Genomic DNA, 26864 nt, shown 5'->3' with positions numbered 1-26864 from the left:
CCAAGGTTTTTTTCTCCATTCTGTCACCTGATGGAGTTTTGGTTCCTTGCCACTGTTGCCTTGGCTTTTGGCTTGCTTAGTTGGGGACATTTAATATTCAATAATATTATTGATCTGCCTTACTTAAGGTGGACGTTGACTCAATTTTCTTTTAGAAACAAACTCTGTTATATTATTTTCATGTTATCACTGTGAAGCTGCTTTGATATAATCTGTATTGTAAAAAGCGCTATATAAATAAAGGTGACTTGACTTGACTTGGCTTGACAAGGCAACTTACACTCATTGGTGGGCACGAACTACCGATGATGGCACCAGTTGTCGGCGCGAAGGGAGGATGAAGGCCGAGGCAGGAGATAGTCGGTTCGGCCCCATTCACCAGTAACAGTGGATTATCAGTGAATCCAACTTGGTTCTGACGAGAGTTTACAAAACTATCCTGTGTAAAATGTCGTTTAACTTGAATGTGCTTCCCATTAAACCAGGCCCAAGGCCATGGGTCGCCTTGCCAAATGTCTGCCAGTTCCTCCTTAAATACCCGAAGTGTACGTCTTCCTGCAATTGAAATGCATAAAGATTTTGATTTCAATGAACACTGACAGTCATTAAAAAACAACAACAACGTAAAATTTATTTCAACTGCAGATTTCAGTTTTGGTTGGATATTAAACAATGAAAATCCTCATTATCAAATATTTCCAGGAATACTTTCTTTTGTGGAGTAAACTTGATGCCAGGAATGTTAATGAAACATTATTGTAAAGTGTTACCAATGCAGCAATATAAACAAATAGAATTACTAGTAGAAACCTTAAGATCTTTAAGCTAAAAGACATTTATAACGCCCCTAAAACAGACAATTTCTTTGACAAGTCATACAACAAAATAGCACTAAGGTCACAGTTATATTGTTACATGCTACACACGTAAGTTACACTAAAATAACAGTGATTTGAATCTATTGAGTACTCCTGCCCTGAGAGCAGCGAGTAATACACTAAAATAACATCGATTTGAACCTATATTGAGTACTCCTGCCCTGAGAGCAGTGCGTAATACACTAAAATAACAGTGATTTGAATCTATTGAGTACTCCTGCCCTGAGAGCAGTGCGTAATACACTAAAATAAGAGTGATTTTAATCTATTGAGTACTCCTGCCCTGAGAGCAGCGCATACTACACTAAAAATAACAGCGATTTTAATCTATTGAGTATTCCTGCCCTGAGAGCAGCGCGTAATACACTAAAATAACAGCGATTTGAATCCATTGAGTACTCCTGCCCTGAAAGCAGCACATAATACACTAAAATAACAGTGATTTGAATCTATTGAGTACTCCTAACCTGAGAGCAGTGCGTAATACACTAAAATAACAGTGATTTGAATCTATTGAGTATTCCTGCCCTGAGAGCAGCAAGTAATACACTAAAATAACAGTGATTTGAATCCATTGAGTACTCCTGCCCTGAGAGCAGCACGTAATACACTAAAATAACAGCGATTTTAATCTATTGAGTACTCCTGCCTTGATAGCAGCGAGTAATACACTAAAATAACAGTGATTTGAATCTATTGAGTACTCCTGCCCTGAGAGCAGCACGTAATACACTAAAATAACAGCAATTTGAATCTATTGAGTACTCCTGCCCTGAGAGCAGCACGTAATACACTAAAATAACAGTGATTTGAATCTATTGAGTACTCCTGCCCTGAGAGCAGCGCGTAATACACTAAAATAAGAGTGATTTTAATCAATTGAGTACTCCTGCCCTGAGAGCAGCGCGTAATACACTAAAAATAACAGCGATTTTAATCTATTGAGTACTCCTGCCCTGAGAGCAGCACGTAATACACTAAAATAACAGCGATTTGAATCCATTGAGTACTCCTGCCCTGAGAGCAGCACATAATACACTAAAATAAGAGCGATTTTAATCTATTGAGTACTCCTGCCCTGAGAGCAGCACGTAATACACTACAATAACAGTGATTTTAATCCATTGAGTACTCCTCCCCTGAGAGCAGCACGTAATACACTAAAATAACTGCGATTTGAATCTGTTGAGTACTCCTGCCCTGAGAGAAGCGTGTAATAAACTAAAATAACAGCAATTTGAATCTATTGAGTACTCCTGCCCTGAGAACAGCTCGTAATACACTAAATTAACAGCGATTTTAATCTGAGTACTCCTGCCCTGAGAGCAGCACGTAATACACTAAAATAACAGCGATTTGAATCATTTGAGTACTCCTGCCCTGAGAGCAGCGCGTAATACACTAAAATAACAGCGATTTTAATCTATTGAGTACTCCTGCCCTGAGAGCAGCGCGTAATACACTAAAAATAACAGAGCTTATATTGAGTTCTCCTGCCCTGAGAGCAGCACGTAATACACTACAATAAGAGTGATTTTAATCTATTGAGTACTCCTGCCCTGAGAGCAGCACGTAATACACTAAAAATAACAGCGATTTTAATTTATTGAGTACTCCTGCCCTGAGAGCAGCACGTGATACACTAAAATAACAGTGATTTGAATCTATTGAGTACTCCTGCCCTGAAAGCAGCGCGTAATACACTAAAATAGCTGCGATTTGATTCTATTGAGTACTCCTGCCATGAGAGCAGCGCGTAATAAACTAAAATAACAGCGATTTGAATCTATTGAGTACTCCTGCCCTGAGAGTAGCACGTAATACACTAAAATAACAGCGATTTGAATCTATTGAGTACTCCTGCCCTGAGAGCAGCGCGTAATACACTACAATAACAGTGATTTTAATCCATTTAGTACTCCTGCCCTGAGAGCAGCACGTAATACACTAAAATAACTGCGATTTGAATCTGTTGAGTACTCCTGCCCTGAGAGAAGCGTGTAATAAACTAAAATAACAGCAATTTGAATCTATTGAGTACTCCTGCCCTGAGAACAGCGCGTAATACACTAAATTAACAGCGATTTTAATCTGAGTACTCCTGCCCTGAGAGCAGCACATAATACACTAAAATAACAGCGATTTGAATCATTTGAGTACTCCTGCCCTGAGAGCAGCACGTAATACACTAAAATAACAGCGATTTTAATCCATTGAGTACTCCTGCCCTGAGAGCAGCGCGTAATACACTAAAAATAACAGCGCTTATATTGAGTTCTCCTGCCCTGAGAGCAGCGCGTAATACACTAAATTAACAGCGATTTTAATCTGAGTAATCCTGCCCTGAGAGCAGCACGTAATACACTACAATAAGAGTGATTTTAATCTATTGAGTACTCCTGCCCTGAGAGCAGCGCGTAATACACTAAAAATAACAGCGATTTTAATTTATTGAGTACTCCTGCCCTGAAAGCAGCGCGTAATACACTAAAATAGCTGCGATTTGATTCTATTGAGTACTCCTGCCATGAGAGCAGCGCGTAATAAAGTAAAATAACAGCGATTTGAATCTATTGAGTACTCCTGCCCTGAGAGCAGCACGTAATACACTAAAATAACAGTGATTTGAATCTATTGAGTACTCCTGCCCTGAGAGCAGCACGTAATACACTAAAATAACAGTGATTTGAATCTATTGAGTACTCCTGCCCTGAGAGAAGCGTGTAATAAACTAAAATAACAGCAATTTGAATCTATTGAGTACTCCTGCCCTGAGAACAGCTCGTAATACACTAAATTAACAGCGATTTTAATCTGAGTACTCCTGCCCTGAGAGCAGCACGTAATACACTAAAATAACAGCGATTTGAATCATTTGAGTACTCCTGCCCTGAGAGCAGCGCGTAATGCACTAAAATAACAGCGATTTTAATCTATTGAGTACTCCTGCCCTGAGAGCAGCGCGTAATACACTAAAAATAACAGAGCTTATATTGAGTTCTCCTGCCCTGAGAGCAGCGCGTAATACACTAAATTAACAGCGATTTTAATCTGAGTATTCCTGCCCTGAGAGCAGCACGTAATACACTACAATAAGAGTGATTTTAATCTATTGAGTACTCCTGCCCTGAGAGCAGCACGTAATACACTAAAAATAACAGCGATTTTAATTTATTGAGTACTCCTGCCCTGAGAGCAGCACGTGATACACTAAAATAACAGTGATTTGAATCTATTGAGTACTCCTGCCCTGAAAGCAGCGCGTAATACACTAAAATAGCTGCGATTTGATTCTATTGAGTACTCCTGCCATGAGAGCAGCGCGTAATAAACTAAAATAACAGCGATTTGAATCTATTGAGTACTCCTGCCCTGAGAGTAGCACGTAATACACTAAAATAACAGCGATTTGAATCTATTGAGTACTCCTGCCCTGAGAGCAGCGCGTAATACACTACAATAACAGTGATTTTAATCCATTTAGTACTCCTGCCCTGAGAGCAGCACGTAATACACTAAAATAACTGCGATTTGAATCTGTTGAGTACTCCTGCCCTGAGAGAAGCGTGTAATAAACTAAAATAACAGCAATTTGAATCTATTGAGTACTCCTGCCCTGAGAACAGCGCGTAATACACTAAATTAACAGCGATTTTAATCTGAGTACTCCTGCCCTGAGAGCAGCACGTAATACACTAAAATAACAGCGATTTGAATCATTTGAGTACTCCTGCCCTGAGAGCAGCACGTAATACACTAAAATAACAGCGATTTTAATCCATTGAGTACTCCTGCCCTGAGAGCAGCGCGTAATACACTAAAAATAACAGCGCTTATATTGAGTTCTCCTGCCCTGAGAGCAGCGCGTAATACACTAAATTAACAGCGATTTTAATCTGAGTAATCCTGCCCTGAGAGCAGCACGTAATACACTACAATAAGAGTGATTTGAATCTATTGAGTACTCCTGCCCTGAGAGCAGCACGTAATACACTAAAATAACAGTGATTTGAATCTATTGAGTACTCCTGCCCTGAGAGCAGCACGTAATACACTAAAATAACGGCGATTTGATTCTATTGAGTACTCCTGCCCTGAGAGCAGCACGTAATACACTAAAATAACTGCGATTTGAAACTGTTGAGTACTCCTGCCCTGAGAGAAGCGTGTAATAAACTAAAATAACAGCAATTTGAATCTATTGAGTACTCCTGCCCTGACAACAGCGCGTAATACACTAAATTAACAGAGATTTTAATCTGAGTACTCCTGCCCTGAGAGCAGCACGTAATACACTAAAATAACAGCGATTTGAATCTATTGAGTACTCCTGCCCTGAGAGCAGCTCGTAATACACTAAAATAACAGCGATTTTAGTCTATTGAGTACTCGTGCCCTGAGAGCAGCGCGTAATACACTAAAAATAGCAGCGCTTATATTGAGTTCTCCTGCCCTGAGAGCAGCGCGTAATACACTAAAAATAACAGCGCTTATATTGAGTTCTCCTGCCCTGAGAGCAGCGCGTAATACACTAAATTAACAGCGATTTTAATCTGAGTACTCATGCCCTGAGAGCAGCACGTAATACACTACAATAAGAGTGATTTTAATCTATTGAGTACTCCTGCCCTGAGAGCAGCGCGTAATACACTAAAATAACAGCGATTTGAATCCATTGAGTACTCCTGCCCCGAGAGCAGCACATAATACACTAAAAAAAGAGCGATTTTAATCTATTGAGTACTCCTGCCCTGAGAGCAGCACGTAATACACTAAAATAACAGTGATTTGAATCTATTGAGTACTCCTGCCCTGAGAGCAGCACGTAATACACTAAAATAACAGCGATTTGTATCTATTGAGTACTCCTACCATGAGAGCAGCGCGTAATAAACTAAAATAACAGCGATTTGAATCCATTGAGCAATCCTGCCCTGAGAGCAGCGCGTAATACACTGAAATAACGGCGATTTTAATCCATTGAGTACTCCTGCCCTGAAAGCAGCGCGTAATACACAAAAATAGCTGCGATTTGATTCTAATGAGGACTCTTGCCCTGAGAACAGCACGTAATACACTAAAATAACAGCGATTTGAATCCATTGAGTACTCCTGCCCTGAGAACAGCGCGTAATACACTAAATTAACAGCGATTTTAATCCGAGTACTCCTGCCATGAGAGCAGCACGTAATACACTAAAATAACAGCGATTTGAATCTATTGAGTACTCCTGCCCTGAGAGCAGCGCGTAATACACTAAAATAACAGCGATTTTAATCTATTGAGTACTCCTGCCCTGAGAGCAGCGCGTAATACACTAAAAATAACAGCGATTTTAATTTATTGAGTACTCCTGCCCTGAAAGCAGCGCGTAATACACTAAAATAGCTGCGATTTGATTCTATTGAGTACTCCTGCCATGAGAGCAGCGCGTAATAAAGTAAAATAACAGCGATTTGAATCTATTGAGTACTCCTGCCCTGAGAGCAGCACGTAATACACTAAAATAACAGTGATTTGAATCTATTGAGTACTCCTGCCCTGAGAGCAGCACGTAATACACTAAAATAACAGTGATTTGAATCTATTGAGTACTCCTGCCCTGAGAGAAGCGTGTAATAAACTAAAATAACAGCAATTTGAATCTATTGAGTACTCCTGCCCTGAGAACAGCTCGTAATACACTAAATTAACAGCGATTTTAATCTGAGTACTCCTGCCCTGAGAGCAGCACGTAATACACTAAAATAACAGCGATTTGAATCATTTGAGTACTCCTGCCCTGAGAGCAGCGCGTAATGCACTAAAATAACAGCGATTTTAATCTATTGAGTACTCCTGCCCTGAGAGCAGCGCGTAATACACTAAAAATAACAGAGCTTATATTGAGTTCTCCTGCCCTGAGAGCAGCGCGTAATACACTAAATTAACAGCGATTTTAATCTGAGTATTCCTGCCCTGAGAGCAGCACGTAATACACTACAATAAGAGTGATTTTAATCTATTGAGTACTCCTGCCCTGAGAGCAGCACGTAATACACTAAAAATAACAGCGATTTTAATTTATTGAGTACTCCTGCCCTGAGAGCAGCACGTGATACACTAAAATAACAGTGATTTGAATCTATTGAGTACTCCTGCCCTGAAAGCAGCGCGTAATACACTAAAATAGCTGCGATTTGATTCTATTGAGTACTCCTGCCATGAGAGCAGCGCGTAATAAACTAAAATAACAGCGATTTGAATCTATTGAGTACTCCTGCCCTGAGAGTAGCACGTAATACACTAAAATAACAGCGATTTGAATCTATTGAGTACTCCTGCCCTGAGAGCAGCGCGTAATACACTACAATAACAGTGATTTTAATCCATTTAGTACTCCTGCCCTGAGAGCAGCACGTAATACACTAAAATAACTGCGATTTGAATCTGTTGAGTACTCCTGCCCTGAGAGAAGCGTGTAATAAACTAAAATAACAGCAATTTGAATCTATTGAGTACTCCTGCCCTGAGAACAGCGCGTAATACACTAAATTAACAGCGATTTTAATCTGAGTACTCCTGCCCTGAGAGCAGCACGTAATACACTAAAATAACAGCGATTTGAATCATTTGAGTGCTCCTGCCCTGAGAGCAGCACGTAATACACTAAAATAACAGCGATTTTAATCCATTGAGTACTCCTGCCCTGAGAGCAGCGCGTAATACACTAAAAATAACAGCGCTTATATTGAGTTCTCCTGCCCTGAGAGCAGCGCGTAATACACTAAATTAACAGCGATTTTAATCTGAGTAATCCTGCCCTGAGAGCAGCACGTAATACACTACAATAAGAGTGATTTTAATCTATTGAGTACTCCTGCCCTGAGAGCAGCGCGTAATACACTAAAAATAACAGCGATTTTAATTTATTGAGTACTCCTGCCCTGAAAGCAGCGCGTAATACACTAAAATAGCTGCGATTTGATTCTATTGAGTACTCCTGCCATGAGAGCAGCGCGTAATAAACTAAAATAACAGCGATTTGAATCTATTGAGTACTCCTGCCCTGAGAGCAGCACGTAATACACTAAAATAACAGTGATTTGAATCTATTGAGTACTCCTGCCCTGAGAGCAGCACGTAATACACTAAAATAACGGCGATTTGATTCTATTGAGTACTCCTGCCCTGAGAGCAGCACGTAATACACTAAAATAACTGCGATTTGAAACTGTTGAGTACTCCTGCCCTGAGAGAAGCGTGTAATAAACTAAAATAACAGCAATTTGAATCTATTGAGTACTCCTGCCCTGACAACAGCGCGTAATACACTAAATTAACAGAGATTTTAATCTGAGTACTCCTGCCCTGAGAGCAGCACGTAATACACTAAAATAACAGCGATTTGAATCTATTGAGTACTCCTGCCCTGAGAGCAGCTCGTAATACACTAAAATAACAGCGATTTTAGTCTATTGAGTACTCGTGCCCTGAGAGCAGCGCGTAATACACTAAAAATAGCAGCGCTTATATTGAGTTCTCCTGCCCTGAGAGCAGCGCGTAATACACTAAAAATAACAGCGCTTATATTGAGTTCTCCTGCCCTGAGAGCAGCGCGTAATACACTAAATTAACAGCGATTTTAATCTGAGTACTCATGCCCTGAGAGCAGCACGTAATACACTACAATAAGAGTGATTTTAATCTATTGAGTACTCCTGCCCTGAGAGCAGCGCGTAATACACTAAAATAACAGCGATTTGAATCCATTGAGTACTCCTGCCCCGAGAGCAGCACATAATACACTAAAAAAAGAGCGATTTTAATCTATTGAGTACTCCTGCCCTGAGAGCAGCACGTAATACACTAAAATAACAGCGATTTGAATCCATTGAGTACTCCTGCCCTGAGAACAGCGCGTAATACACTAAATTAACAGCGATTTTAATCCGAGTACTCCTGCCATGAGAGCAGCACGTAATACACTAAAATAACAGCGATTTGAATCTATTGAGTACTCCTGCCCTGAGAGCAGCGCGTAATACACTAAAATAACAGCGATTTTAATCTATTGAGTACTCCTGCCCTGAGAGCAGCGCGTAATACACTAAAATAACAGTGATTTGAATCTATTGAGTACTCCTGCGCTGAGAGCAGCAGGTAATACACTAAATAACAGCGATTTGAATCTATTGAGTACTCCTGCCATGAGAGCAGCGCGTAATAAACTAAAATAACAGCGATTTGAATCTATAGAGTACTCCTGCCCTGAGAGCAGCACGTAATACACTAAAATAACAGCGATTTGAATCTATTGAGTACTCCTGCCCTGAGAGCAGCACGTAATACACTGAAATAACAGCGATTTTAATCCATTGAGTACTCCTGCCCTGAGAACAGCGCGTAATACACTAAATTAAGAGCGATTTTAATCTATTGAGTACTCCTGCCCTGAGAGCAGCACGTAATACACTAAAATAAGAGCGATTTTAATCTATTGAGTACTCCTGCCCTGAGAGCAGCACGTAATACACTACAATAACAGTGATTTGAATCCATTGAGTACTCCTGCCCTGAGAGCAGCGCGTAATACACTAAAATAACAGCGATTTGAATCCATTGAGTACTCCTGCCCTGAGAGCAGCGCGTAATACACTGAAATAACAGCGATTTTAATCCATTGAGTACTCCTGCCATGAGAGCAGCACGTAATACACTAAAATAACTGCGATTTGATTCTATTGAGCAATCCTGCCCTGAGAGCAGCGCGTAATACACTACAATAACAGTGATTTGAATCTATTGAGTACTCCTGCCCTGAGAGCAGCATGTAATACACTAAAATAACTGTGATTTGAATCTGTGGAGTACTCCTGCCCTGAGAACAGCGCGTAATACACTAAATTAACAGCGATTTTAATCCGAGTACTCCTGCCATGAGAGCAGCACGTAATACACTAAAATAACAGCGATTTGAATCTATTGAGTACTCCTGCCCTGAGAGCAGCGCGTAATACACTAAAATAACAGCGATTTTAATCTATTGAGTACTCCTGCCCTGAGAGCAGCGCGTAATACACTAAAATAACAGTGATTTGAATCTATTGAGTACTCCTGCGCTGAGAGCAGCAGGTAATACACTAAATAACAGCGATTTGAATCTATTGAGTACTCCTGCCATGAGAGCAGCGCGTAATAAACTAAAATAACAGCGATTTGAATCTATAGAGTACTCCTGCCCTGAGAGCAGCACGTAATACACTAAAATAACAGCGATTTGAATCTATTGAGTACTCCTGCCCTGAGAGCAGCACGTAATACACTGAAATAACAGCGATTTTAATCCATTGAGTACTCCTGCCCTGAGAACAGCGCGTAATACACTAAATTAAGAGCGATTTTAATCTATTGAGTACTCCTGCCCTGAGAGCAGCACGTAATACACTAAAATAAGAGCGATTTTAATCTATTGAGTACTCCTGCCCTGAGAGCAGCACGTAATACACTACAATAACAGTGATTTGAATCCATTGAGTACTCCTGCCCTGAGAGCAGCGCGTAATACACTAAAATAACAGCGATTTGAATCCATTGAGTACTCCTGCCCTGAGAGCAGCGCGTAATACACTGAAATAACAGCGATTTTAATCCATTGAGTACTCCTGCCATGAGAGCAGCACGTAATACACTAAAATAACTGCGATTTGATTCTATTGAGCAATCCTGCCCTGAGAGCAGCGCGTAATACACTACAATAACAGTGATTTGAATCTATTGAGTACTCCTGCCCTGAGAGCAGCATGTAATACACTAAAATAACTGTGATTTGAATCTGTGGAGTACTCCTGCCCTGAGAGCAGCGCGTAATACACTAAAATAACAGCGATTTGAATCCATAGAGCAATCCTGCCCTGAGAGCAGCGCGTAATACACTGAAATAACAGCGATTTTAATCCATTGAGTACTCCTGCCCTGAAAGCAGCGCGTAATACACTAAAATAGCTGCGATTTGATTCTATTGAGTACTCCTGCCCTGAGAGCAGCACGTGATACACTAAAATAAGAGTGATTTTAATCTATTGATTACTCCTGCCCTGAGAGCAGCACGTAATACACTACAATAACAGTGATTTGAATCCATTGAGCACTCCTGCCCTGAGAGCAGCGCGTAATACACTAAAATAACAGCGATTTGAATCTATTGAGTACTCCTGCCCTGAGAGCAGCACGTAATACACTAAAATAACAGCGATTTGAATCTATTGAGTACTCCTGCCCTGAGAGCAGCACGTAATACACTAAAATAACGGCGATTTGATTCTATTGAGTACTCCTGCCCTGAGAGCAGCACGTAATACACTAAAATAACTGCGATTTGAATCTGAGTACTCCTGCCCTGAGAGCAGCACGTAATACACTAAAATAACAGCGATTTGAATCTATTGAGTACTCCTGCCCTGAGAGCAGCGCGTAATACACTAAAATAACAGCGATTTTAGTCTATTGAGTACTCATGCCCTAAAAGCAGCGCGTAATACACTAAAAATAGCAGCGCTTATATTGAGTTCTCCTGCCCTGAGAGCAGCGCGTAATACACTAAAAATAACAGCGCTTATATTGAGTTCTCCTGCCCTGAGAGCAGCGCGTAATACACTAAATTAACAGCGATTTTAATCTGAGTACTCATGCCCTGAGAGCAGCACGTAATACACTACAATAAGAGTGATTTTAATCTATTGAGTACTCCTGCCCTGAGAGCAGCGCGTAATACACTAAAATAACAGCGATTTGAATCCATTGAGTACTCCTGCCCCGAGAGCAGCACATAATACACTAAAAAAAGAGCGATTTTAATCTATTGAGTACTCCTGCCCTGAAAGCAGCACGTAATACACTAAAATAACAGTGATTTGAATCTATTGAGTACTCCTGCCCTGAGAGCAGCACGTAATACACTAAAATAACAGCGATTTGTATCTATTGAGTACTCCTACCATGAGAGCAGCGCGTAATAAACTAAAATAACAGCGATTTGAATCCATTGAGCAATCCTGCCCTGAGAGCAGCGCGTAATACACTGAAATAACGGCGATTTTAATCCATTGAGTACTCCTGCCCTGAAAGCAGCGCGTAATACACAAAAATAGCTGCGATTTGATTCTATTGAGGACTCTTGCCCTGAGAACAGCACGTAATACACTAAAATAACAGCGATTTGAATCCATTGAGTACTCCTGCCCTGAGAACAGCGCGTAATACACTAAATTAACAGCGATTTTAATCCGAGTACTCCTGCCATGAGAGCAGCACGTAATACACTAAAATAACAGCGATTTGAATCTATTGAGTACTCCTGCCCTGAGAGCAGCGCGTAATACACTAAAATAACAGCGATTTTAATCTATTGAGTACTCCTGCCCTGAGAGCAGCGCGTAATACACTAAAATAACAGTGATTTGAATCTATTGAGTACTCCTGCGCTGAGAGCAGCAGGTAATACACTAAATAACAGCGATTTGAATCTATTGAGTACTCCTGCCATGAGAGCAGCGCGTAATGAACTAAAATAACAGCGATTTGAATCTATAGAGTACTCCTGCCCTGAGAGCAGCACGTAATACACTAAAATAACAGCGATTTGAATCTATTGAGTACTCCTGCCCTGAGAGCAGCACGTAATACACTGAAATAACAGCGATTTTAATCCATTGAGTACTCCTGCCCTGAGAACAGCGCGTAATACACTAAATTAAGAGCGATTTTAATCTATTGAGTACTCCTGCCCTGAGAGCAGCACGTAATACACTAAAATAAGAGCGATTTTAATCTATTGAGTAGTCCTGCCCTGAGAGCAGCACGTAATACACTACAATAACAGTGATTTGAATCCATTGAGTACTCCTGCCCTGAGAGCAGCGCGTAATACACTAAAATAACAGCGATTTGAATCCATTGAGTACTCCTGCCCTGAGAGCAGCGCGTAATACACTGAAATAACAGCGATTTTAATCCATTGAGTACTCCTGCCATGAGAGCAGCACGTAATACACTAAAATAACAGCGATTTGAATCTATTGAGTACTCCTGCCTTGAGAGCAGCACGTAATACACTGAAATAACAGCGATTTTAATCCATTGAGTACTCCTGCCCTGAGAACAGCGCGTAATACACTAAATTAAGAGCGATTTTAATCTATTGAGTACTCCTGCCCTGAGAGCAGCACGTAATACACTAAAATAAGAGCGATTTTAATCTATTGAGTAGTCCTGCCCTGAGAGCAGCACGTAATACACTACAATAACAGTGATTTGAATCCATTGAGTACTCCTGCCCTGAGAGCAGCGCGTAATACACTAAAATAACAGCGATTTGAATCCATTGAGTACTCCTGCCCTGAGAGCAGCGCGTAATACACTGAAATAACAGCGATTTTAATCCATTGAGTACTCCTGCCCTGAGAGCAGCATGTAATACACTAAAATAACTGTGATTTGAATCTGTGGAGTACTCCTGCCCTGAGAGCAGCGCGTAATACACTAAAATAACAGCGATTTGAATCCATAGAGCAATCCTGCCCTGAGAGCAGCGCGTAATACACTGAAATAACAGCGATTTTAATCCATTGAGTACTCCTGCCCTGAAAGCAGCGCGTAATACACTAAAATAGCTGCGATTTGATTCTATTGAGTACTCCTGCCCTGAGAGCAGCACGTGATACACTAAAATAAGAGTGATTTTAATCTATTGATTACTCCTGCCCTGAGAGCAGCACGTAATACACTACAATAACAGTGATTTGAATCCATTGAGCACTCCTGCCCTGAGAGCAGCGCGTAATACACTAAAATAACAGCAATTTGAATCCATTGAGTACTCCTGCCCTGAGAGCAGCACGTAATACACTAAAATAACTGCGATTTGATTCTATTGAGCAATCCTGCCCTGAGAGCAGCGCGTAATACACTACAATAACAGTGATTTGAATCTCATGAGTACTCCTGCCCCGAGAGCAGCGTGTAGTACACTAAAATAACAGCAATTTGAATCTATTGAGTACTCCTGCCCTGCAGAGCAGCGCGTAATAAACTAAAATAACAGCAATTTGAATCTATTGAGTACTCCTGCCCTGAGAGCAGCGCGTAATACACTAAACTAACAGCGATTTTAATCTGAGTACTCCTGCCCTGAGAGCAGCACGTAATACACTAAAATAACAGCGATTTGAATCCATTGAGTACTCCTGCCCTGAGAGCAGCGCGTAATACACTAAATTAACAGCGATTTTAATCTGAGTACTCCTGCCCTGAGAGCAGCAAGTAATACACTAAATTAACAGCGATTTTAATCTATTGAGTACTCCTGCCTTGAGAGCAGCGCATAATACACTAAAAATAACAGCGCTTATATTGAGTTCTCCTGCCCTGAGAGCAGCGCGTAATACACTAAATTAACAGCGATTCTAATCTGAGTACTCCTGCCCTGAGAGCAGCACGTAATACACTACAATAAGTGTGATTTTAATCTATTGAGTACTCCTGCCCTGAGAGCAGCACGTAATACACTAAAAATAACAGCGATTTTAATCTATTGAGTACTCCTGCCCTGAGAGCAGCGCGTAATACACTAAAATAACAGCGATTTTAATCCATTGAGTACTCCTGCCCTGAAAGCAGCACGTAATACACTAAAATAACAGCGATTTGTATCTATTGAGTACTCCTACCATGAGAGCAGCGCGTAATAAACTAAAATAACAGCGATTTGAATCCATTGAGCAATCCTGCCCTGAGAGCAGCGCGTAATACACTGAAATAACGGCGATTTTAATCCATTGAGTACTCCTGCCCTTAAAGCAGCGCGTAATACACAAAAATAGCTGCGATTTGATTCTATTGAGGACTCTTGCCCTGAGAACAGCACGTAATACACTAAAATAACAGCGATTTGAATCCATTGAGTACTCCTGCCCTGAGAACAGCGCGTAATACACTAAATTAACAGCGATTTTAATCCGAGTACTCCTGCCATGAGAGCAGCACGTAATACACTAAAATAACAGCGATTTGAATCTATTGAGTACTCCTGCCCTGAGAGCAGCGCGTAATACACTAAAATAACAGCGATTTTAATCTATTGAGTACTCCTGCCCTGAGAGCAGCACGTAATACACTAAAATAAGAGCGATTTTAATCTATTGAGTACTCCTGCCCTGAGAGCAGCACGTAATACACTACAATAACAGTGATTTGAATCCATTGAGTACTCCTGCCCTGAGAGCAGCGCGTAATACACTAAAATAACAGCGATTTGAATCCATTGAGTACTCCTGCCCTGAGAGCAGCGCGTAATACACTGAAATAACAGCGATTTTAATCCATTGAGTACTCCTGCCATGAGAGCAGCACGTAATACACTAAAATAACTGCGATTTGATTCTATTGAGCAATCCTGCCCTGAGAGCAGCGCGTAATACACTACAATAACAGTGATTTGAATCTATTGAGTACTCCTGCCCTGAGAGCAGCATGTAATACACTAAAATAACTGTGATTTGAATCTGTGGAGTACTCCTGCCCTGAGAACAGCGCGTAATACACTAAATTAACAGCGATTTTAATCCGAGTACTCCTGCCATGAGAGCAGCACGTAATACACTAAAATAACAGCGATTTGAATCTATTGAGTACTCCTGCCCTGAGAGCAGCGCGTAATACACTAAAATAACAGCGATTTTAATCTATTGAGTACTCCTGCCCTGAGAGCAGCGCGTAATACACTAAAATAACAGTGATTTGAATCTATTGAGTACTCCTGCGCTGAGAGCAGCAGGTAATACACTAAATAACAGCGATTTGAATCTATTGAGTACTCCTGCCATGAGAGCAGCGCGTAATAAACTAAAATAACAGCGATTTGAATCTATAGAGTACTCCTGCCCTGAGAGCAGCACGTAATACACTAAAATAACAGCGATTTGAATCTATTGAGTACTCCTGCCCTGAGAGCAGCACGTAATACACTGAAATAACAGCGATTTTAATCCATTGAGTACTCCTGCCCTGAGAACAGCGCGTAATACACTAAATTAAGAGCGATTTTAATCTATTGAGTACTCCTGCCCTGAGAGCAGCACGTAATACACTAAAATAAGAGCGATTTTAATCTATTGAGTACTCCTGCCCTGAGAGCAGCACGTAATACACTACAATAACAGTGATTTGAATCCATTGAGTACTCCTGCCCTGAGAGCAGCGCGTAATACACTAAAATAACAGCGATTTGAATCCATTGAGTACTCCTGCCCTGAGAGCAGCGCGTAATACACTGAAATAACAGCGATTTTAATCCATTGAGTACTCCTGCCATGAGAGCAGCACGTAATACACTAAAATAACTGCGATTTGATTCTATTGAGCAATCCTGCCCTGAGAGCAGCGCGTAATACACTACAATAACAGTGATTTGAATCTATTGAGTACTCCTGCCCTGAGAGCAGCATGTAATACACTAAAATAACTGTGATTTGAATCTGTGGAGTACTCCTGCCCTGAGAGCAGCGCGTAATACACTAAAATAACAGCGATTTGAATCCATAGAGCAATCCTGCCCTGAGAGCAACGCGTAATACACTGAAATAACAGCGATTTTAATCCATTGAGTACTCCTGCCCTGAAAGCAGCGCGTAATACACTAAAATAGCTGCGATTTGATTCTATTGAGTACTCCTGCCCTGAGAGCAGCACGTGATACACTAAAATAAGAGTGATTTTAATCTATTGATTACTCCTGCCCTGAGAGCAGCACGTAATACACTACAATAACAGTGATTTGAATCCATTGAGCACTCCTGCCCTGAGAGCAGCGCGTAATACACTAAAATAACAGCGATTTGAATCTATTGAGTACTCCTGCCCTGAGAGCAGCACGTAATACACTAAAATAACAGCGATTTGAATCTATTGAGTACTCCTGCCCTGAGAGCAGCACGTAATACACTAAAATAACGGCGATTTGATTCTATTGAGTACTCCTGCCCTGAGAGCAGCACGTAATACACTAAAATAACTGCGATTTGAATCTGAGTACTCCTGCCCTGAGAGCAGCACGTAATACACTAAAATAACAGCGATTTGAATCTATTGAGTACTCCTGCCCTGAGAGCAGCGCGTAATACACTAAAATAACAGCGATTTTAGTCTATTGAGTACTCATGCCCTAAAAGCAGCGCGTAATACACTAAAAATAGCAGCGCTTATATTGAGTTCTCCTGCCCTGAGAGCAGCGCGTAATACACTAAAAATAACAGCGCTTATATTGAGTTCTCCTGCCCTGAGAGCAGCGCGTAATACACTAAATTAACAGCGATTTTAATCTGAGTACTCATGCCCTGAGAGCAGCACGTAATACACTACAATAAGAGTGATTTTAATCTATTGAGTACTCCTGCCCTGAGAGCAGCGCGTAATACACTAAAATAACAGCGATTTGAATCCATTGAGTACTCCTGCCCCGAGAGCAGCACATAATACACTAAAAAAAGAGCGATTTTAATCTATTGAGTACTCCTGCCCTGAAAGCAGCACGTAATACACTAAAATAACAGTGATTTGAATCTATTGAGTACTCCTGCCCTGAGAGCAGCACGTAATACACTAAAATAACAGCGATTTGTATCTATTGAGTACTCCTACCATGAGAGCAGCGCGTAATAAACTAAAATAACAGCGATTTGAATCCATTGAGCAATCCTGCCCTGAGAGCAGCGCGTAATACACTGAAATAACGGCGATTTTAATCCATTGAGTACTCCTGCCCTGAAAGCAGCGCGTAATACACAAAAATAGCTGCGATTTGATTCTATTGAGGACTCTTGCCCTGAGAACAGCACGTAATACACTAAAATAACAGCGATTTGAATCCATTGAGTACTCCTGCCCTGAGAACAGCGCGTAATACACTAAATTAACAGCGATTTTAATCCGAGTACTCCTGCCATGAGAGCAGCACGTAATACACTAAAATAACAGCGATTTGAATCTATTGAGTACTCCTGCCCTGAGAGCAGCGCGTAATACACTAAAATAACAGCGATTTTAATCTATTGAGTACTCCTGCCCTGAGAGCAGCGCGTAATACACTAAAATAACAGTGATTTGAATCTATTGAGTACTCCTGCGCTGAGAGCAGCAGGTAATACACTAAATAACAGCGATTTGAATCTATAGAGTACTCCTGCCCTGAGAGCAGCACGTAATACACTAAAATAACAGCGATTTGAATCTATTGAGTACTCCTGCCCTGAGAGCAGCACGTAATACACTGAAATAACAGCGATTTTAATCCATTGAGTACTCCTGCCCTGAGAACAGCGCGTAATACACTAAATTAAGAGCGATTTTAATCTATTGAGTACTCCTGCCCTGAGAGCAGCACGTAATACACTAAAATAAGAGCGATTTTAATCTATTGAGTAGTCCTGCCCTGAGAGCAGCACGTAATACACTACAATAACAGTGATTTGAATCCATTGAGTACTCCTGCCCTGAGAGCAGCGCGTAATACACTAAAATAACAGCGATTTGAATCCATTGAGTACTCCTGCCCTGAGAGCAGCGCGTAATACACTGAAATAACAGCGATTTTAATCCATTGAGTACTCCTGCCATGAGAGCAGCACGTAATACACTAAAATAACAGCGATTTGAATCTATTGAGTACTCCTGCCTTGAGAGCAGCACGTAATACACTGAAATAACAGCGATTTTAATCCATTGAGTACTCCTGCCCTGAGAACAGCGCGTAATACACTAAATTAAGAGCGATTTTAATCTATTGAGTACTCCTGCCCTGAGAGCAGCACGTAATACACTAAAATAAGAGCGATTTTAATCTATTGAGTAGTCCTGCCCTGAGAGCAGCACGTAATACACTACAATAACAGTGATTTGAATCCATTGAGTACTCCTGCCCTGAGAGCAGCGCGTAATACACTAAAATAACAGCGATTTGAATCCATTGAGTACTCCTGCCCTGAGAGCAGCGCGTAATACACTGAAATAACAGCGATTTTAATCCATTGAGTACTCCTGCCCTGAGAGCAGCATGTAATACACTAAAATAACTGTGATTTGAATCTGTGGAGTACTCCTGCCCTGAGAGCAGCGCGTAATACACTAAAATAACAGCGATTTGAATCCATAGAGCAATCCTGCCCTGAGAGCAGCGCGTAATACACTGAAATAACAGCGATTTTAATCCATTGAGTACTCCTGCCCTGAAAGCAGCGCGTAATACACTAAAATAGCTGCGATTTGATTCTATTGAGTACTCCTGCCCTGAGAGCAGCACGTGATACACTAAAATAAGAGTGATTTTAATCTATTGATTACTCCTGCCCTGAGAGCAGCACGTAATACACTACAATAACAGTGATTTGAATCCATTGAGCACTCCTGCCCTGAGAGCAGCGCGTAATACACTAAAATAACAGCAATTTGAATCCATTGAGTACTCCTGCCCTGAGAGCAGCACGTAATACACTAAAATAACTGCGATTTGATTCTATTGAGCAATCCTGCCCTGAGAGCAGCGCGTAATACACTACAATAACAGTGATTTGAATCTCATGAGTACTCCTGCCCCGAGAGCAGCGTGTAGTACACTAAAATAACAGCAATTTGAATCTATTGAGTACTCCTGCCCTGCAGAGCAGCGCGTAATAAACTAAAATAACAGCAATTTGAATCTATTGAGTACTCCTGCCCTGAGAGCAGCGCGTAATACACTAAACTAACAGCGATTTTAATCTGAGTACTCCTGCCCTGAGAGCAGCACGTAATACACTAAAATAACAGCGATTTGAATCCATTGAGTACTCCTGCCCTGAGAGCAGCGCGTAATACACTAAATTAACAGCGATTTTAATCTGAGTACTCCTGCCCTGAGAGCAGCAAGTAATACACTAAATTAACAGCGATTTTAATCTATTGAGTACTCCTGCCTTGAGAGCAGCGCATAATACACTAAAAATAACAGCGCTTATATTGAGTTCTCCTGCCCTGAGAGCAGCGCGTAATACACTAAATTAACAGCGATTCTAATCTGAGTACTCCTGCCCTGAGAGCAGCACGTAATACACTACAATAAGTGTGATTTTAATCTATTGAGTACTCCTGCCCTGAGAGCAGCACGTAATACACTAAAAATAACAGCGATTTTAATCTATTGAGTACTCCTGCCCTGAGAGCAGCGCGTAATACACTAAAATAACAGCGATTTTAATCCATTGAGTACTCCTGCCCTGAAAGCAGCACGTAATACACTAAAATAACAGCGATTTGTATCTATTGAGTACTCCTACCATGAGAGCAGCGCGTAATAAACTAAAATAACAGCGATTTGAATCCATTGAGCAATCCTGCCCTGAGAGCAGCGCGTAATACACTGAAATAACGGCGATTTTAATCCATTGAGTACTCCTGCCCTTAAAGCAGCGCGTAATACACAAAAATAGCTGCGATTTGATTCTATTGAGGACTCTTGCCCTGAGAACAGCACGTAATACACTAAAATAACAGCGATTTGAATCCATTGAGTACTCCTGCCCTGAGAACAGCGCGTAATACACTAAATTAACAGCGATTTTAATCCGAGTACTCCTGCCATGAGAGCAGCACGTAATACACTAAAATAACAGCGATTTGAATCTATTGAGTACTCCTGCCCTGAGAGCAGCGCGTAATACACTAAAATAACAGCGATTTTAATCTATTGAGTACTCCTGCCCTGAGAGCAGCACGTAATACACTAAAATAACAGCGATTTGAATCTATTGAGTACTCCTGCCCTGAGAGCAGCACGTAATACACTAAAATAACAGCGATTTGTATCTATTGAGTACTCCTACCATGAGAGCAGCGCGTAATAAACTAAAATAACAGCGATTTGAATCTATTGAGTACTCCTGCCATGAGAGCAGCGCGTAATAAACTAAAATAACAGCGATTTGAATCTATAGAGTACTCCTGCCCTGAGAGCAGCACGTAATACACTAAAATAACAGCGATTTGAATCTATTGAGTACTCCTGCCCTGAGAGCAGCACGTAATACACTGAAATAACAGCGATTTTAATCCATTGAGTACTCCTGCCCTGAGAACAGCGCGTAATACACTAAATTAAGAGCGATTTTAATCTATTGAGTACTCCTGCCCTGAGAGCAGCACGTAATACACTAAAATAAGAGCGATTTTAATCTATTGAGTACTCCTGCCCTGAGAGCAGCACGTAATACACTACAATAACAGTGATTTGAATCCATTGAGTACTCCTGCCCTGAGAGCAGCGCGTAATACACTAAAATAACAGCGATTTGAATCCATTGAGTACTCCTGCCCTGAGAGCAGCGCGTAATACACTGAAATAACAGCGATTTTAATCCATTGAGTACTCCTGCCATGAGAGCAGCACGTAATACACTAAAATAACTGCGATTTGATTCTATTGAGCAATCCTGCCCTGAGAGCAGCGCATAATACACTACAATAACAGTGATTTGAATCTATTGAGTACTCCTGCCCTGAGAGCAGCATGTAATACACTAAAATAACTGTGATTTGAATCTGTTGAGTACTCCTGCCCTGAGAGCAGCACGTGATACACTAAAATAAGAGTGATTTTAATCTATTGATTACTCCTGCCCTGAGAGCAGCACGTAATACACTACAATAACAGTGATTTGAATCCATTGAGCACTCCTGCCCTGAGAGCAGCGCGTAATACACTAAAATAACAGCAATTTGAATCCATTGAGTACTCCTGCCCTGAGAGCAGCACGTAATACACTAAAATAACTGCGATTTGATTCTATTGAGCAATCCTGCCCTGCGAGCAGCACGTAATACACTACAATAACAGTGATTTGAATCCATTGAGTACTCCAGCCCCGAGAGCAGCGTGTAGTACACTAAAATAACAGCAATTTGAATCTATTGAGTACTCCTGCCCTGAGAGCAGCGCGTAATAAACTAAAATAACAGCAATTTGAATCTATTGAGTACTCCTGCCCTGAGAGCAGCGCGTAATACACTAAACTAACAGCGATTTTAATCTGAGTACTCCTGCCCTGAGAGCAGCACGTAATACACTAAAATAACAGCGATTTGAATCCATTGAGTACTCCTGCCCTGAGAGCAGCGCGTAATACACTAAATTAACAGCGATTTTAATCTGAGTACTCCTGCGCTGAGAGCAGCACGTAATACACTAAATTAACAGCAATTTTAATCTGAGTACTCCTGCCCTGAGAGCAGCACGTAATACACTAAATTAACAGCGATTTTAATCTATTGAGTACTCCTGCCTTGAGAGCAGCGCGTAATACACTAAAAATAACAGCGCTTATATTGAGTTCTCCTGCCCTGAGAGCAACGCGTAATACACTAAATTAACAGCGATTCTAATCTGAGTACTCCTGCCCTGAGAGCAGCACGTAATACACTACAATAAGTGTGATTTTAATCTATTGAGTACTCCTGCCCTGAGAGCAGCACGTAATACACTAAAAATAACAGCGATTTTAATCCATTGAGTACTCCTGCCCTGAAAGCAGCACGTAATACACTAAAATAACAGCGATTTGTATCTATTGAATACTCCTGCCCTGAGAGCAGCACGTAATACACTAAAATAACAGCGATTTGAATCCATTTAGTACTCCTGCCCTGAGAGCAGCGCGTAATACACTAAAATAAGAGCGATTTTAATCTATTGAGTACTCCTGCCCTGAAAGCAGCACGTAATACACTACAGTAACAGTGATTTGAATCCATTTAGTACTCCTGCCCTGAGAGCAGCGCGTAATACACTAAAATAAGAGCGATTTTAATCTATTGAGTACTCCTGCCCTGAGAGCAGCACGTAATACACTACAATAACAGTGATTTGAATCCATTGAGTATTCCTGCCCTGATAGCAGCACGTAATACACTAAAATAACAGTGATTTGAATCTATTGAGTACTCCTGCCCTGAGAGCAGCACGTAATACACTAAAATAACAGCGATTTTAATCCATTGAGTATTCCTGCCCTGAGAGCAGCACGTAATACACTAAAATAACTGCGATTTGATTCTATTGAGTACTCCTGCCCTGAGAGCAGCGCGTAATACACTACAATAACAGTGATTTGAATCTATTGAGTACTCCTGCCCTGAGAGCAGCGCATAGGCTAATACACTAAAATAACAGCGATTTGAATCCATTGAGTTCTCCTGCCCTAAGAGCAGTACTAGGGCGGGAGATGTATCAGTTTGATCGTTGAAATGTCGCGGATATTTGAACGAGTTCTTTTGTCACATATAATTTTCACACACAGCGAGGTAGCATTGGAAAAGCATGTTTTACACCAGGTACCCCCTAAGCAGCTTTGTTATGGTCAACTGATTAACAGTCGAATCAAAATGCATACAACACGATATTTAGACGATGATTGTTAGTTCTGTACATTTTAATGTTCGCAGATTATCTTAATAAACGTTAAAAGATGATGAATTTTAACAAAATATGAGCCATCCACCGAAAGGGTGACATTTCTGTCCTCAGGACATTAAATGTATAAAATTGCATGAAATTTAACTCTAAAAGACATTTTATTATTAAGCAAAATGTCCTTAACATTAAGCTAACTACAAATTTAAAATGTATAATTAAAAACATTAATAAAAACTACATAGAACACTAAAAAATAGCATTTTCTGCATGTCCCCACTCTCTATCTCTAAAATTTACCATGAAATATGATGATTAAAATCCTTCAAAAATCTTATTTTGTTTGCATTTTTGTGTGACTTTATATCCAATCTATGCTTTAAAATTTTGTTTTTTCATGAGAAAAAAATATTTTATCTAATATTTTAGATAAAATACAAATTTTAGTTGTGTCCCCGGGTTTACACTCAGTCCTGTTATCCTAACACATCCCCCCCTCTGAAAATTTTGGAATATTCCACAAGACACATTTTCAACAGGAAGTTGCATCATCTGGATCCTCTGAAGGCAATGGGAAGACCATAAGTGAGTCCTCTCATTTTAATTTATGTATATTTGATGAAATTGTAACTATGACTGAGAAGGTAAATCTCAACATACTGTCCTGTTACCTAAATTATTTCTTAGATTTTATTTGTTTATTTTAAAAATATGAACTTTTGGTAAGTCACTAAATTGCTCAGTGTCCTCATGCTGTTAGCATGTATTCTATGTGACCATATGTATTTGATAACTTTTTGCTTAAAAACTCAATCCTGTTACTTTCAGTCCTGTTGCTTATATGAATAAATAACAGGAGTGAGTTAAAGTAACAGGAGTGAGTAGAGTCCTCTGTTTTGTTGATTTAATACTGTAAATATTAGTTTATATAATACTATTCACCTGAATTATGAGTTTTAAGGTTGCAATTACTTATATTGTAGACATTAGCATTAGTTTTATAATGTGAACACCATACTTCCAGGAAGCCAGTCCACCACGAGGTGACTTAAATGTTGTGACTTTGTCTTTCTTATATTTTGTAGAAAATGGAGAAAACCCATACTATGCAGGTGCCAGAAACACCCACCTATGGCATATTGCAATGGAAGGAGCGAAACACACCCGCAACCCTCTCTTTTCCCCCTTTTTTGTCTTACTTTCCCTCTTTATCCCTCCAGCTCTCTTCTTCACTCTCTCCTTCTTTCTCTTTCCACCTCCTTCTCTGTGAAGTACTTCTAGCAATACACACATATGGACGCTCATTCATGTTTACAAAGTGTTCATTCCTGTTACTTTTTTTTCTAAAAAAATAAAGTTAAACCAGTCTTTTTATCAGTTTTGTTTGGTCCATCATTTATACAATAGTTTAATAAATCAAATTATTAAAACAATGATAAACTTGAGGGTTCGGTCTTCTTTAAAATGAAAAAATGGCTTTGTGTTTTTTATTAAAATACACCTTGCCTTAATATATAGTGATTTTTTTTTCACAAATATCAATTATTTGAACATATAACCAACAATTTCTTTAAAATAAACACTTTCTTGTGGGGAAAACAAAGGAATTAATTGACATGCTTTTAAACATGCTTTTTAAATGGCACATGAGTTTCGGTAACAGGACTGAAAAAATATGTGTCCATCTTCTGCTTAAACCTTGTAAAAAAAAATAAAAAAAAAAGGTTGGCTGAGATTGACCAATACACATTTTGAATAGTTAAATATGTGTAGTATTAGATTCAGTGTTGAAAAAAGATAAAAAATCAATTTTAATTTGGAGAGTTACAACAAGCAAATGTCACCCATTCGGTGGAATGGATCACTTACCTTTCAATAAAAGCGTTCTCCCACGAACATCTGTTTGTCTTGTATTCCGGACTAATCCCTCCGCACGTTCAAACGTATTGACCCCGCCTTTGCTTCAATTTCATTGGTTGAATCTGTAAACCAATCATTTGCCTTTCTGCCCTCAGAACATGTTTGAGTTTGAGTCAGTAAAACTCCCATCTGCTTCTCCTTGCTGCAACGCACATGATAAACCTCAAAAGAGCTCATTTCAGAGCAATTTCTATCAGTCTCTTATGTGCGAGCTTTAAAAGTTAAAATTTAAATATTATGCTAATATGCAGCGGGATTATCGGTGAAAGTGAAACGGTGTTTTGACAGGCTTCATGATCTCTTTCATGCCATGAAAACGGTAGACCACCACCCACGCAAATCTTTTGTGTTAAAATGAGCAAGAGGTGGCGCTATTTCACTGAAAATCTATAATAATTTCTAAACATGCGGCAGGCAAACTAAAACGAAAGTCTTAGAAGTATCTATGTTAGCAGATGCTTACTTGAACCAAAGAACATTTCGTTGGGGGAAAAATAGGCTACTGCTGCTAATCAGAGAATGCATGGAAGAGGTACTATGACAACACCGCAACTGCGTGACATTTCCGTGTTCTTCGTGGAGATTTTATTTTAGTTTAAATTCAAATCAAGCTAAAAGTGCTTGTTTTGGACATAGAGGAGAATAAAGGTCAAGTGTGTGTTAATTATAGGCGAAAAACACATTAGTTGTTAGTTGACCAATCAATGCTTGAACATGCAAACACGTGATCTTGTGCTCAGCTTCCTTATAACGTGAACCTATTTGTTTACACTGGACAAGAGTTATGCATTAACTGCAATCTGTAGAGTAAGTTAATGTTTCTGTCAGACGTCAGATGATTTCTTTCTCGTCCCAGGTGCAACAGGTAGGCCACGACAGTCCGTTTTTAGGATGAGAATTATATATATATATATATATATATATATATATATATATATATATATATATATATATATATATATATATATATGTGTGCGTGTGTATGTGTGTATATTAGCCTTTCACGTTAGATACACGAGCGGCCATTGCACTCGTGCACTCAGTAGTGATTGTTACATAAACTCATCATAACTACCATTCATCAGTTTTTCAGACCCAGTGTTGCCATGTTAACACAAACTAAAAGTATAAAGCTAAATACATATTAGACTTGAACATTAAAAACTGTTCAAGTCATACAAAAAGAACATTAGAACTCAATTTGGATTTGTTTGAAAAAACAAATAACAAAACCTTGTCAACTAACTGAAACAAAAAAGTATAATAAACAATAGCCTACCTATCTGGCCTTAAACTAGACCCCATATCTTATTTGTAGTTTTATTCAGTTTAAACATGTTGAAGGAAATAAAATGTTCTTTGTTCATCTATTTTCTGTTTTTGTTGACTTCTTTCTCTTTCAGGGTTTATAATGAAATATCTTCTATGGATCCTGTGCACTCTTCGCCTGCTTCTCTGTACTGATGCACACAGTGGTACAAAACCTAACTTTGTCTTTATGATGGTGGACGATTTGGGAATTGGAGACCTTGGATGCTATGGAAACACAACTCTCAGGTTTATTCATACAATTCAGCTTGTTACTTTTTTTGTT

General features: G+C 39.9%; 1 protein-coding gene across 3 annotated transcripts in view; it reads left to right on the top strand.

Moving 5' to 3' along the window:
* The window catches only part of sts (steroid sulfatase (microsomal), isozyme S), a 95968-nt gene that overhangs the window by 24683 nt on the left and 44421 nt on the right, over positions 1-26864 (top strand). The window contains exons 1-2 of one of the 3 annotated variants that reach the window (XM_077246802.1): positions 25557-26135; positions 26674-26827. In XM_077246802.1, the coding sequence (XP_077102917.1) occupies positions 26682-26827 (146 nt within the window). In that variant the 5' untranslated portion in view covers positions 25557-26135; positions 26674-26681. Of the gene's footprint in view, positions 1-25556; positions 26136-26673; positions 26828-26864 lie in introns of those variants that run through there. The other 2 variants (XM_077246801.1, XM_077246803.1) reach the window with 2 other exon arrangements.

This window comes from Siphateles boraxobius, unplaced genomic scaffold (assembly GCF_051911475.1).
Source record: "Siphateles boraxobius isolate OS27281-9 unplaced genomic scaffold, OSU_SipBor_1 29, whole genome shotgun sequence".
Taxonomy (NCBI): Eukaryota; Metazoa; Chordata; class Actinopteri; order Cypriniformes; family Leuciscidae; genus Siphateles; species Siphateles boraxobius.
This window is presented reverse-complemented; position numbering and strand designations above follow the sequence as displayed.